Source organism: Fusarium graminearum, chromosome 3, assembly GCF_000240135.3.
Source record: "Fusarium graminearum PH-1 chromosome 3, whole genome shotgun sequence".
Classification (NCBI taxonomy): Eukaryota; Fungi; Ascomycota; class Sordariomycetes; order Hypocreales; family Nectriaceae; genus Fusarium; species Fusarium graminearum.
The window spans coordinates 776864-790917 of NC_026476.1; the positions used below are offsets into that span (position 1 = coordinate 776864).

Below are 14054 nucleotides of genomic sequence, written 5' to 3' on the forward strand. Positions count from 1 at the left end.
TACTTTGCCTTGTTCACATTTTTGAAGTGTTCCAATAGTCATATCACCTCCATCTATTTGGGCATATTCTGGTAAAATCACTTGATATCTCATTCAATTTGCCGTTTGTCATCTGATAGTCCGCATGTCTCTAGTCTAGGAATGATGTCCCTCACATTGAAAGCTTACCTAGAAAACTCGATTAGTACTAAGCAACAAAGTGTGGTAGCAGAGGAATGAAGTCTGCAAGTCAAACGATGTGGGAGAAGTGACTAAAATACGAGGAATGGGATCAATCTATTCAGACGATCGGTTGTTGGTATAGTAGTACTAAACATCATCGGACGGCATCAGTGACAAAATTACAAAAAATGTTTATTTTATGGCTAGATATATGCAAGACGACTGCGAGGATGCTGGCGTTGTAGTAATCGGATCAATGCTCTACCCATGTCCCTGTAACAGAGCCTCCATGTTACTTTACCCCGGTTCTTTGAGCAAATGCCAACCCACTTCTTACAAGTGTTGCCCATGGCGTCTTTGGATACTGATGACGACAACGTCGAGATGGAGGCGATTTGTCTCAGTTTGTGAGTCTTGTAAGCGAGACCTCAAGTATGCGAGCGTACGATGAAACACTGCATTTCTTGGAACCGTTGCCATGTCATGGGCTATCCGAAATTGTTAAGCTTTGTTAAGTCATTGCAAAGGCTTCAAGCCTGATGCCCTTCGAGGCGAACAAAACTGCGAGTCTTGCAGACACGTTAAATGAGAACATGATGGAGGATGTTTCCCTCAGCCAGAGGTGGTGTAAGTTAATATATCATGACAAGAACAATAGTAACATCTTAGACACGCATGAACCCTTGACTCCAACAGCAGACACTAGTTGTACGGGTTCGATCCACGTGTCATTACTGTCAAATTAAGTTCGGTTATTAGAGCCTGTTGGTTTGATACATTCTCTTATACAATAGATCGGTTTCAGGCTCTAAATCCACCGGTGTCAATCATTATGAAACTACTAAGCAGCCACTCCAAGTGTCCTGGGCCACGTCCCAAAAGTAAACTGACTGTTACACATGTTGGTCAACTCCCAATCCTCAGCCTTGAGCTCACCATACACACCATCATCCTCCTCGTCACCCGCCGCCCCCGCCACAAACATAGCCGACATGAAATGGTCATCCGTAGCATGTGCATCTCTGTAGCAAGGGTGTTTCATCAACCTCGTCATCGCCCTCCTCAACCTTGGTCCACTGTTGTTCTTGATCACATCCTCCACGGCCTGTCGGAACTCCAGCGCCCACGACTCTGGTGGCTTCTCTTGCGCAAAATTGTCCGAGTAGTAGACAATGGGCGCCCAAATGTTGCGGTACAGGTTATGCACTGCGCCGCCAGAGCCGATTATAAGGTAACCTTCTTTTCTGAGCGAGCGGAGGGTGGCGCCGACGCGCATATGGTAGTGTGGGTCGAACCGGGCGTTCATAGAGATGAGGGTTGTCGGAGGGCAGCCGTTGGGAAACATGCGAATGAGGATGAGGTATGTGTCGTGGATCCATTCAAAGTTTGGGTTGGCTGAGACGTTGAACCCGGCGTTCTTGAGCAGCGAAATGCACTTTTCGCCGGTAGGTAAATCGGGGACAAGTTCGTAATCGACGTATTTTGATGGGTGAACGTATGCGACAGGGGATTTGCCTGGCTTGGGATTCATGGCGACCTCCATGCGATCTCCTACCGCGTCCCAATGGGCGCCCTATAACTGTCAGTGATTTGAATACACGACAAATTTGTAACATACCATCATGATCACTCCTTTGATCTTGTTTGCGAGAGCTTGGTCGCCGGCCTTTTTCCAGTAGTCGGCTGACTCGGATTCTTCCCCCAGCATCATGGTTGATCCATGGGAGAAGAAGTGAACTGGTGCTAGATTCGCTTTCATCATGTTAGCTTGTGATTGATCGAGAATTAATCAACATACCCATTTTCAGATTCGGTATCTATATCAATCAAATGTCAAGTGTGGCTGCCTGTGTTGATGGGAAATATGACAGGTATCGGGATGTGGAGGAGCCGAGTTGCCGCATGCTCGATTGCGGCAACTGCCGTCTGGACGTACCTTCCCCTCAGCGTCCTGCCACCCCCGCATTCGCCAGGGTCCAGGTCCCTTTGCTCTTACCCCGGATCTCACGATATATCCGACCCGAGGGGAAAAACGCGACTTTCCATGCATTTTCCCTCCTTCCTCCACGTCCCGAATCATCGCATCGTCTCTCCACTTGACCAAACTAACAATGTCGACAACGACTCAACCGGGCATGTTCCAATGTGGTTCATGCAAGAAGAATTACAAGCGTCTTGATCATCTAGCGCGTCACGTGCGCTCTCGTAAGTTTGTTGTCGGGAGTTGAGAGTCAACGTTGACGCATCATAGATACACAGACCAAACCTTACAAGTGCCACGTTTGTCCAAAAGCCTTCACCAGACCGTTAGTATACTGTGTTTTGTGTGACACTGACTAATTTTGTCAAGGGATCTCCTCAAGAGACATGTCTCTGGCCACGGCTCCCAAGCTGGGGAAGGTTCTGTGTCTGATCAACCCCGATTCATGCCAGGAAGGGTAGGCAAGGCTTGCAAAGCGTGTTCGTCGAACCATTTGCGTTGTAGTGATGAGAAGCCTTGCCGGAGGTGCCAAGAGAAGGGCATTGAGTGCAAGTGGAATGAGCCAATGGAGATGGACGCAGACTATGCCTCGCCTGAGGATCGGCAGGATGAGTCTATGTTCTCGCAAGACAATGGGTCTTCAATAGCCGCCTTTACAGATCAAACCAGCATTGGTTCGACGTCTGGGTCGTCAGTGATGGGTCAACCGTCTTTGGATATCCTGACGCCTCAAACGACGCAAAGCCTTTTCCAGAATCTTGGTAGGTCCAGCGTACCATATTCATTTCAACGCTGACCGTACAGATCCATCCTTGAATCCAGCGACAGACCCTCTATCCTTCCAGTTCCCCGACCTCAATCTGCTTTCTGGCGGCTGGGCCACCAACACCAACGATGTTGAGATGTTTTCCTACAATGAACTCGACGACATTGACCTACGATTCCTCGATTCTTATAACACGACCATACCCTTTGAGATACGGAGTATCCAACCAACACCACGAGGAGCTCAGACACCGCGCGCTTCATCACATACCGACCCCGGCGAGCCAGCTGCCATGTGTACAGAAGCCTTCCAGAATTCGCACTGGAAGTTTAGACCCAACGCCAAGGATCACGCGGGTGCTGAAGAACACAACCTTTCCCTTCCTGCTACCGACTCTGCTTATCCTTCTCCCGAGTCCGGCGTCGCTTTGGATTTGAACACGCGGGTCACTTGTGCCAAGCTGGAGGGGCCTGCAAGAGACAGGATCTTGATGATGGTTGTGAGCAGTTGTCGGTCGGATCATCTATCCAAAGCAGTTGCTTCGTTTCCCTCTGCTGAGTTGTTGGATACCCTCCTTCAGTTTTACTTGACCTCGTCAGTCACACATGCTACATCCTTTATTCATGCCGCTTCTTTCAATCCCAATGAGAAGAGGCCTGAGCTGGTTGCTGCCATGGCTGCCTGTGGTGCAGTCTTGACTTCAGATCCAGCACTGACAAAGCTTGGATATGCCATACAAGAATGTCTGCGTGTTGCTGTAGCCAAACATGTAAGTTTCCTCGCCCAATAGGTTAATATCCACTAACATATACAGTGGGAACGCGACAACACGCTCGTTCGAGACCTCCAACTCACCCAAGCCTTTCTCATCATCCTGGAAATGGGCATCTGGAGTGGCTTGCCGAGAAAGGTCGAAATCGCAGAAAGCTTCTTCAATCCCGTGTTGACCATGATGCGCCGCGACGGAAAATTCAAAAGGTCTGCATACTCGGATCACAAAGTCACATCCCGTGCTTCGCGTCAAGATTGGCTGGAATGGATAGAGCACGAATCATTCAAACGCCTTGCCCTACGAATGCTCTCCCACGACGCAAACTCTTCCACGGCACTGATGGTCGGCCCGTTAGTTTCATACGCCGAGGTTTTACTGCCCTTGCCAGGAAATGCAGAATTATGGACGGCTTCATCTCCAGAGCAGTGGAGTTCGCTGATGGTTTCGCGCGTGGACAGCGAACCACTTTACGTCGCTGATGTCATTGATGACCCTGACGTTTTGAACAACTATGCTGGCTCGGTAGATGCGTACGCCGCGATACTAGCCGTCCTTTCGTGTACTTGGACCATGTGTTGGGAATATCTCCAGATCGCTTCCCTACAACGGTCGAAACCACGTCGGTGGAATACTCTGGTGACAGAGATGCGCAAAGACGAGTTACTCAAGCTGCTTGGCCATTTGAAATTGAGCTTGTCAGCCGATGCCGCCGCAGACCCCGAGATCAAGATGCGTCTTGAGCTCGCACTATTGCATCTCCAAATGCCATTCGAAGATATCCAAATATTCGCAGGCATGGAAGGTACAGAACGCGCCCGCGCGGTATACCCAATGGTTCGAGACTGGGCCAAAAGTGAAGCTGCTCGCCACACAATCTACCATGCCGCTCAAATTGTGCAAATCGCCAAAGACTCCCCCAGAGGCTCCATGCGCGGACCAATGGCGATAATCCTCTACCACGCCAGTCTGGCCTTTTGGGTCTACGGCCTCTTGTCCGACCAATCCCGCACGCTGAGCCAGAACGTGTATCTTGACGACCCTGATAGTATCGCACTACAACGATTTAAGGGTTTCGGACAGGGCCGGCCGTGTATTAGATGGCATTCAGAGATCCAAGGTCAAGGAGAAATTATGATGAGCGTGTCGTTGAGTCAACCCGACAAAGTCATGGAGGCTGTGATGGGGGTTGTTAGGAGGAACTTTGCGGGGTTGCCGACACCGCATCTTACGGAGAAGTTGGTGCAGCTGATGGGGGAGTTGGAGAATTCTGCAAAAAGAAAGATGGACACTTGATACCCGGTGTAAGATGCATGTCTCAGTCAGACAGGATGCATAATAATTCGAGAATCGAGCCATGTACAGCATGCTTTCGTACCATGAATTGATTAAAATCTCACTCTTTAATGACACACAATATTCACATGGAAGTTCAATTTGAAATGTTTAACTTTGTTTATTGTTTGATGCTACCTCTCTTCTCATCACATGTGCTGTTCTCTATCCAGTTTAAGCGACTAGACTCAATTAGTAAAAAGTTGCCAGAGGTTGCTTATGGAATCTTACGGAAGATAAGAGTGCCACAGTCGTTGCCGATGCGCTCGGAAAGGTTGACATTGGCCTCGACGGGATCACCATCCATGGGGTTCAACTCGGCGCGGAGAACGGGAATGTTATCATCGCCTTCGATGTCGAGGGTGATGTTGGAAGCAGAGCCAGAGAAGTCTGGGTGAAGTCAGTATATTGTTGATTTACAAAGGTGTATTGATTTCTTACTCTCGCCTCCCCATGAGAAAGAGCCATCGTCGTTACCGATATAGTAGTCAAGGTCAAGAGTTGACTCGACATAGTCGCCCTCGCCGTTGCCGCACTCGGCGTGGAGGATGTGGCCGTCCTCGAGCCAGATGTTGTTGGAGCTCTCGTGGAAGTTACCCATTTTGAATGTTGAGGATGTAGGTTTGTGTTGGTAGAGAGAAGTGTTGATGGAGAGAAAATCAGGATCAGAGGCCGATGGTTAAGGTCTATATATATTGCTGAGGGGCAGTGATTCACGAGGCCTCAGTCATGCCTTCCTCCACAAGAGCCAAGAAATGACAAGACCGAGTCAACCGCGCAGGAGCGTTGAAAAAGATGCCACGAATGCAGTGCATCAGAAAGCCCACTCTCTTACATGACATGGACCCCTGAAAACATCCCCGCCTGCTTCACATGGATGACCCGCCTTTTATACATAATACGACGGTATTTGTTCTACTGGTTCCTGCGTATGTTTGTCTCGGGACGACCGCATATCAGGAGGCCTCTAGTGATAAAGACAAGACAGACATTCGTTATGCGGTTTGGTCTTGAAACAAAACAATACTGTCGTCTTACATGAGAGCGGCTGTGCGGTGAGAGAAGTCTTGGCGGTCGGGGATAGCATCCAATGGCCAACAAATCCTTGGCGCCTCTTTTTATTATGGGCTTGGCATTTGAGGAGACGAAAGAGGGGAAGCACTTGCTGTTTCGTGATACCGCCTTCGTAAGCTGATGTTATGCCTATCGTTGCATTGCTGAGATGATCTCTTCCGGTGAGAGATAGAGTCTAGATTTCTTGGCTCGTGCTTGAGGGGTTGTGCTTGAGGGATTGTCAGGTTGGTGGGTCAAGATCAACAGAAGACAAGAGACAACCATAGAATGTGCCACATGAATACAACGTAGATATAAACGAAATAAATATTCCCATATGATAGAACGTCAGATGTTACCGAGGGGCAAATCTGTCCTTCACCGTCAGGTACCGGCATGAGGCTCAACCAACAAGGATCATCGCCAAGTGGTTCCCTAAAATCCCTGCCAACGAAGGACCCTTTCCGCTGTCGCAATCCTCATTCGCTTTCCAAACAACCAAAGCGGAACGGTCAACAAGGAAAAGATTCCCATCAAAAGTCCAAAAATTCCAAATGGCTCAGCAGGGCCTTTTTGGTGAATCCAATCAGCCACGAAAAATGTCCAGGCAAACGCGATGATGGCACGGAGGATAGTGACCATTGTAAAACAATCTGCGGCCAAAGAGTGGTACGAGTCGATGAGCTGGAAATGTTAGAACACATCATCAATGGAATGAGGCCACTTACATAGTTGAACCCGACAGAGGGAACTTGCATCAGGCCAAACGTCAACATTCCATATCCAAACTGCAATCCAACCCACATATTGCCTCCCGGATGTTGAGCGCAGAATCCAAAAACGAGGAATCCAGCTGTCGCTACAAACAGCGGGAAGAATAGAGTGGGCAGACGATCTTCGGCTTCGGCAACACCATGACGCTTCTTACTCGCTTTCTTGACCAGTTGACCATCAGCGAGCATGTAGGTATAGATGTATCCGATGATACCACCAATGAGAGCACCAATGTTGATCAGGCCTGCATTTGCTTTCCAGAGATAAGGTGGGCTCGCCACTAATTGGGGCCCGATGGTCGAGATAGACACGATGCCTCCGACCAGACCAGCATAGTGAAGCATGACTACCCAAGTACCTGGCAGAGCAAGCGTTCGCCAGGGCTGGATGAATTGCTTGAGAAGACTTCCACGAGGCTTGATGAAGCCCAGGGACTGGATGTAGGTGAATGGCTTTGTGGTTTGTTGCTCGCTGACGGTGACCTGCTTGTCCTCGACATGCTCATTGTTTCCAAACTGAGCTTGCTTTTCAGACTCTGAATGGGTCACGCCCTCGATAGGTGCATTTCTGGTGTACAGAGTCTCGGGGACGAAAAAGATGACACCGACGACACAGGCTGCAGACAATGCCAGGCCAATCCAAAAGATCATCTTCCAGCCCTGCTGAAACGCGATGTAGCCTCCAGAGATGCCACCTGCGAGTGGTCCAACAACCAACATGATGGTATAGACGGCCTGCACAGGTCAGTATACATTTTACGGGACTTCGATACTTAGGTACAAACCATAGCACGTCCACGTTGGTGGACAGGAAACATGTCTCCAACCAACGCGGGAGCAACTGAATCTGCCGCTGCGCCGCCCATACCTTGAAAGGCTCTGGCAGCAAGTAAAGAATTGTAAGAAGTCGCGAGTCCACACCAAAGTGTACTAAAGGTGAGAAGAAGCGTGGCGATGATGAGAACAGGTCGACGACCCATCCAATTCGACAATGGCACCCACCAAATGTTCCCTGCGCCAAGGAAAAGAACATTGATCTGTACCTTCTTAGTGACAATTTAAAAGAGCTCAAGGGTACATACAGCCATCAATGTTGAAAGCTCAGAAAGACTTCTTGGGTCCTTAGGAAATATCATGGGCCATAGCTGGAACGCGGGTGCAATAACACCAGAAGTGTAGTTAGCGACGAATGCATATAGCGAGGCGACCAACAAAGCAGCGATCTTGTTCCATGTTGGAAAGTTGAGAGGGTCTCGAGGGTCATCGGTCGGGCTTGAAATGTGGCCATTATCTTCGTGTTCTCCTGTTGGATGTTAGAACAATTCTTCAATGCAATTGTAGACTCACGATGGATCTGGATCGTTCCAGGAGGTGCCGCAGCATCGACCTCCTCCAAAGACAGATCAAAAGCTGTTTTGAGAGAAACCATGATCGAAGTCTGCAGTTAGGGGTATTGAATCAAACATTTTGCATCACAGGATATTGTGGAATAAATACTCGGGTAGAGGGTGACATCCCTTATCTCCTCCACGCTACCCCGGATTACCCCATGTTGGGTTTCCCCTCAATCTGAATCTTCATCGTCTTATCCAGGCCAACCAAAAAGGTTGAACAAGTTTGTGGCTGGGTAGACCTTGCCTGATTCAGCATATTAGTGATCAATATCAACATGGTGTTGTCGGGTTGCCCTCCACTTTCCCGGTGGTCCGCTCGGAAGATCATCGCTCGGCAGTCGCAGATGTTCAATTGCCATTGATGTGATGGAGTTAATTTCTGGATATGCATGAGTTTAGACAGATGTGGTAGAAAGTTGTTGAGTAGTAGATACGTCAAAATGAGTCAAGTGTTGTGAAGTGATCAGGTAGCATAGGGCATTGTCCGTGGCGCGATCTCAATGATTCTCTACGCACTGGTCGGCACTCCTAAATCCGAAACCAGGCCCATCGCAATTGACCAAAAATATCAGCATTCTGGAGCGGTTGGGAACCTCAGTGCGTTGTCTGGACAAGGTGGACGGATGACTACCGGGAAACCTACGACCACCTTTGCGTCAACCAGATACAATCTAGTTATCCTCTTCTGTTTGAAGTTCTCTCACCTTCTCAACATTTTTCATAGCCAGGTCAGCCTGTCTTGCATGACGTGGGGCATGTTATGGCTGAAATCAAACCGGCCCTGTGGGATGGCGAATATGTTGGCCCAAAGGAGACGTGGTTCCATTCAAACAATGCTTGGGTAGCCGTGGCTAGCACATGCAAGTCTTTCGCTAATCCTTGGGTGCAAACATGACATTATCGGAAATGTGGCTCCATTGTTGCATGTGTCGACCTTTACTTCGAATCCTTGTACTCATCTTTGTAAACCCTCGTCAAGGGAAGTTCCTGATATCACTGTGCTCAAACAGGACCTCGAGGACTTATTCGTCAGGGCTGACCTCATCACGATTCTTGTCAATGGTGTGTTCAATGGGTTATGTTTTTGTCTCAAGTCTGTCTCGAGATTGTGATTAGCTTTTGTAAATACGCTTCTTGAATTTTGGGGCCTCTTAAGAGGATCCTTGATATGATTGTCGATTAAGCAGATCTTCCTCATATGCCGAACGCGAATAGAAGCAAAGTTTCGGTCGAGTTTTTACTTGCTGTTTAGACGCTTGTCGGCAAGCTCGACTGTACGGCTTGTTTCTATGCCTCTATAAACTGTTAGTCGTTCCAGATCGTACCAAAGCACGGATGGCGGGCTTACCGCCAAGTAGTCAGAACCTCCTGTTTGGCAGGCTCAAGTATCTGGTTTCCTTCCAAGAATTTGGCAGCTCTTTAATATATCTCGTGGCGTCGTGAATTGTGATTTCCTAACGGTCACACTTGGTATGAATGGTGTCGAGTGGGCTGTCGGCAACGGACGTTTCGTGCTAAAACGGCCTGTCAGCATCACGAACAACGCAATAAATGAGCGTGAAGAAGGGCCACGATTGCAAGGCAGCAGGCCATTCGAGCTTCACAAAGCTACTGGGTTCCGGTTCTTGCACCGTGTTTGCAGCCGGTCCGATCTTCGTTGGGTTGTGGAACGTTGACAAAGCTACTATCGGTCTGATTTGATAGCTGATTAGATAACAGTCGTCGAGGGCCTCGAAACAACCAATGATCCCATCACTGGCGTAAACTAAATGACAGAATTTATTCTCTTTCAGTGAGGTTTTCGTGGCTTGAAAGACGGATTTTTCGTGCAAAACAAAGGTCTAGAATTGATGACCTGCCTGGCGAGAAAGTAACAAAGGAAAGTCGCGGGGCACGAAATCACGGAGAAAGAGCGCAATAGCGCAACCACAGACCTTACCTTCCCCAACTTGATTCCAAGCGACCATGCGTGGCTGCCTCTTGCCGTGTTTACCAAGTCTGGTCATTTGAAGGAAGGAGCCCTCCATTATGCAGTATGTAGCGTGTCTGTCGTCCTAGGATCTAGTCCAACTTAATGCCGTGCTATGCTATACTCAGCCCTTGTAATGTCCAACAGCATTCAATTGTTCAAACTTATGCATGTATCATATGGAGAGGGTTTTCTTCAGGGTGTGATTAATATGATTGCTAAATGGCCAACTCTGAATCTCCTGATTGTCTGTCTATGCACAACCAATCAAATAAATAAATATAAGTTACAACTCTGATGGCTTGATACCACGATATCATATTATGTCTGATCCATAGACGTGTTCATGATCCTCTTTGTTAGGGACGTCCAAACCCCTATGCACAAGCGTCTGGGACAATAGACATGGTTATTCCTTGGATTTCAGTGTGTTCGAAGACACATAAAACAATAATTGTCCGAATGATTCTCCTAGAACTTGGTCCACGCCGTTGGTGTTGTTCTCACAACATTTCAGCTAGACTTCCATCTCTTCCATTCTACGTCGCACGTTGGCGGTCCTTCTCATCGCAGGAGCAGGCACCTTGTTGGTGCAACAGGCAGGTCTACTACCTCGGTGGGTAGTAGAGATATTACCGAACAGACAAGTATATGCAATGGCATCTATGGGCCCCAGGACGTGATGTTGATCTTTGGGTCTTTCGTGGAGTACCAATCGACTTCATCATCGCATAAATATGTTGTGTGCCTTTCGGTCCTCTGTCTTCTCCTTCTTATCTACATCTATGCTCGAGGCGAGTTCCCTGAGTCATGTTGCCTTCCAGGCGTTGGTGCATTGGGTGTGTCCCAAACCTCTTGGCTTGCGGCACGGGAGCTAACACCGGAAATGAGGAACATGCCACTGAAACATGGGGAACAAATGAAGGGTCGGAAGGTCGTGAACTCAATCATGGCCTTTCATGCTACATATGAATCAGGAGCCTCTCAGGGACGAAAACCTTCCAGGCAATCTCCGACCAGATAAAGTGGGGTGGTAAAAGGGCGACGTGGAGGAGTACAACAAGGCGCGCAGGTCTGACTGTACTAGGGACGACCTACGCCCGATGCCACGTGTGGTTTAAGATAATTCAGAACTCCGGATAGACGACTATTTGAGGGATGATACAGCTCCTATTGGAATATCAGAAAAACAACCATGATCTTCCAAGGCCTACCAAGACAGGCATAATGTTGGCGGTGAGTCTGGCACATCACCTAGACCGCTGCCCAGAGTAGTTACTTTTGAGGCTAGGGTTGGTAGCAAAGCTGCACCTGTCTGGTCGGTTCAAGGTATTGCTGGAAGAGTTTAGGACGGCAAGGAAAGCACTTTACGTTTTGAGACTCCGGTAGGCTTGCATTAGGATATCAACCTATCCTTTGCTTTCTCCTCACCCAGATCCCTTTATTCGACGGTTTCTCCATCTCTCCATCTGCTTGAGAAGAGTCTTGCTCCCTGGTGTCTCGGATCTGGACTTCCCAAGTCTTGAGCTTATAGCTCCCTCGATCAGACATGCCGGTAAATAGATCAAAAGACCAGTCGTGTTTGGGACACGTAACGCCTACACTGAGCGTAACGCCAAAGTCTTCAATATCGAAAGGCGTGCCTCTTGAGAGAGGAAACTGGCTGTGCGGGCAAGACTAATTCTATTAGGAAATCTGCCCCTGAAAATATCGAAATGCTCACATGGTCAACTGCGTGGAATTTTCCTTTGTATTGAAAGACAAGAACTTGGTCTTCAAGCGGCTGTCCTAACGCATCATCTCCAATTTCAACCTCCTTGGACAAAGATGGATCCTCTTTGGGGATATGAAAGGCTTTGCATCCTGGTATTGATTTTGCGTTGCACAAGCGGTGTTTTGCTAGGTTGCCCGCATCGTCATCCACATCTGGAAACTCTGCAGTATATCCCGCAAAGGTCCATTGAGCACCTTTTCTCGAAAAGGGATTGAGAAAACTCATGTTGATAAAGGTACTTGGCTGTTGGGCGGTTTTGCTATGAAGGAAGAAGTCAAAAATTGCTAGAGCTAAATTCGCGGATCAAGACATGTGATATATCACGTGAGCACCTTCGTCACATACATACAACGTCAAGATGTTAAAACTAAACTTGCTGCTATTTCTAACTAGAGAATTCTAAAACTTTTATACCTGATTTTTTATACTTTTATTCTAAATACAAACAAACACCCCATCACGAAAAGACCCATCACGAAAAGTCTCATCGCCGTCCTCCTTCACAGCTGGCTTCCCTTCTTGACCTTAATCTTAAGACCATTAGTCTGTATTCCAAAAGTCTTTTCATCGTGTTTTACCATACCGCGCTTGGCGATACAGCGCGTCCATTGATCGCCTTCCATAACCGGAATGCCAGCAAAGTCGCTTCCAATCTCGATAGAATGGCCGTTGTGCTGGTTGCCATCTCCTATCTTGACCATATCTCTGAAATCGGACCGCAACATGTTTTTCTCTGTGAATTGAATGGGTAATTCTCCGTCGAGATCCCATTCATATCCGTTGTTCTGATCGAAACCCTGATCCGCGATGCAGCCGTTCCACTTGAGACCATCGTTGACCTTGGTAACAAAGTCATTCACAACGCTTGATCTTGCGGGCAAAGTTGCAGTGTTGGGACGAGAGTCTGCCTGGTGGACCAGTGCCACCTGTGACATTGCAGGTGACCTGGATCGAGAGATAGGGCCAATTTCCTTGTGCAGGTAAGAGGAATTCTCTAGCGCTCCGCTGTAAAGAAGATGGTCCAACAGGTTCCCGTACTTGGACTTGGTTGGTGTGTCCTCGATGACGTTGTTGGAAGCCATTCTCTTGATATCAATTTGGATCTGATACAATGCTTTTGACTGTATTTGATGGATCGCCAGGGACAGCGTACCCTTTTGTCGTTCAAGTGTAACAAAGATATCGAGAAGATCTTGTTCTCGGTACAGAAAGCCCCAAGCTCGGAGTATTTTCCCTTTACTTAGAAGGGAGTTGATGCAGTTGTTGTTGATGGTTGATAGAAGAGCTTTTGTTTGCGTCCCTATCTCAGGAGTTTGTAAAAGAGGATTTTCGTAGATACTTGTAGAGAGATTGTGAAGCTCTTGTAGCTGGTCATAATACTGTCTAAGGACAGTTGCACACCCTTTTATCTTCCTTAGGATGTCGATCAACGAACAACACGCTTGACCAAGTTGTAAAGCTGAAGCGGCCACGCCGATAATCTCTGCCATGATGAATGGAACTCGAAATTCGAGGCCCTGTTTTTTTGGGGGTGATGGGTAAAGAAACAGCGGTCAGAGGAAGCCAAGAGGCATGAATAGCTGTCGTGATCACACTTCACGGCAATAAATGGGTTGTAGATGGGTTGAAAATGTGCAAATCTCTGTAGCTTCACCGACGTGGCATGGGAATGCCTGAACAGTAGGTTCTTGCGAGTGTAATCAAAAGGATCTCTTGATTCCACTTTCACAGTATAAGTTGGGCATTAATCAATTAGTGGACAACTTTGTGATATTAGATGGCATCCAGGACAACATAACCCAGCGCGTCATTCGCGGTGAAACCCGAGGCACCCAAATAGGAAATGCAGAGTGACATGGCATAGGTAAGGCTGAAGAGTTGAAACACACTCATACCTTGGGACTGCAAAATGATCGTCAAAGTTTGGAACCGGTGACATGTCACAAGAGTCGCCAAGGAAATCTTGGGGGCCGGTATTTCCGTCTTTACATTGGAGATATCAGATCATAGCCTCTGTGGCAACCGCTGGCTGTGCCACTTTACCAGGTCACCAGGTCTGAAAAGGTGTGGAGGTTTGA

The 14054-nt window shown here is 48.0% G+C and overlaps 6 protein-coding genes across 6 annotated transcripts; 1 reads left to right on the forward strand and 5 right to left on the reverse strand.

Annotated features, from left to right (window-relative positions):
• Positions 1-1003: 1003 nt before the first annotated feature.
• On the reverse strand, positions 1004-1924 carry FGSG_04973 (uncharacterized protein; the record flags this gene model as incomplete). Its single annotated transcript, XM_011325146.1, has 2 exons — positions 1004-1735; positions 1781-1924. 2 exons carry the CDS (start codon positions 1922-1924, stop codon positions 1004-1006), a joined length of 876 nt encoding a protein of 291 aa, XP_011323448.1.
• Positions 1925-2276: 352 nt separating this feature from the next.
• FGSG_04974 (uncharacterized protein) lies at positions 2277-4974 on the forward strand (the record flags this gene model as incomplete). The annotated part of the gene is made up of 5 exons (XM_011325147.1): positions 2277-2367; positions 2414-2468; positions 2513-2691; positions 2948-3678; positions 3724-4974. Exons 1-5 carry the CDS (start codon positions 2298-2300, stop codon positions 4972-4974), a joined length of 2286 nt encoding a protein of 761 aa, XP_011323449.1. The 5' UTR covers positions 2277-2297.
• Positions 4975-5116: 142 nt separating this feature from the next.
• FGSG_04975 (uncharacterized protein) lies at positions 5117-5662 on the reverse strand. Its single transcript, XM_011325148.1, has 3 exons — positions 5455-5662; positions 5245-5403; positions 5117-5195 (listed from the first exon to the last, which is right to left on the reverse strand). The coding sequence occupies exons 1-3, from the start codon at positions 5612-5614 to the stop codon at positions 5188-5190; spliced, it is 327 nt and encodes a 108-aa protein (XP_011323450.1). The 5' UTR covers positions 5615-5662; the 3' UTR covers positions 5117-5187.
• Positions 5663-6501: 839 nt separating this feature from the next.
• Positions 6502-8268, reverse strand: FGSG_04976 (uncharacterized protein; the record flags this gene model as incomplete). The annotated part of the gene is made up of 5 exons (XM_011325149.1): positions 6502-6750; positions 6795-7574; positions 7625-7876; positions 7922-8142; positions 8187-8268. 5 exons carry the CDS (start codon positions 8266-8268, stop codon positions 6502-6504), a joined length of 1584 nt encoding a protein of 527 aa, XP_011323451.1.
• Positions 8269-11826: 3558 nt separating this feature from the next.
• Positions 11827-12201, reverse strand: FGSG_04977 (uncharacterized protein; the record flags this gene model as incomplete). Its single annotated transcript, XM_011325150.1, has 2 exons — positions 11827-11865; positions 11926-12201. 2 exons carry the CDS (start codon positions 12199-12201, stop codon positions 11827-11829), a joined length of 315 nt encoding a protein of 104 aa, XP_011323452.1.
• Positions 12202-12476: 275 nt separating this feature from the next.
• Positions 12477-13058, reverse strand: FGSG_12659 (uncharacterized protein; the record flags this gene model as incomplete). The annotated part of the gene is made up of 1 exon (XM_011325151.1): positions 12477-13058. The coding sequence occupies one exon, from the start codon at positions 13056-13058 to the stop codon at positions 12477-12479; it is 582 nt and encodes a 193-aa protein (XP_011323453.1).
• Positions 13059-14054: the final 996 nt, after the last annotated feature.

Excerpts from the sequence above, each read along its gene's own strand:
- FGSG_04975 (XM_011325148.1), bottom strand. The coding sequence starts at position 5,614 with ATGGGTAACTTCCACGAGAGCTCCAACAACATCTGGCTCGAGGACGGC. Across the intron at positions 5,404-5,454 it reads TTTCTCATGGGGAGGCGAGA|ACTTCTCTGGCTCTGCTTCC; the intron begins GTAAGAAATCAA and ends GACTTCACCCAG.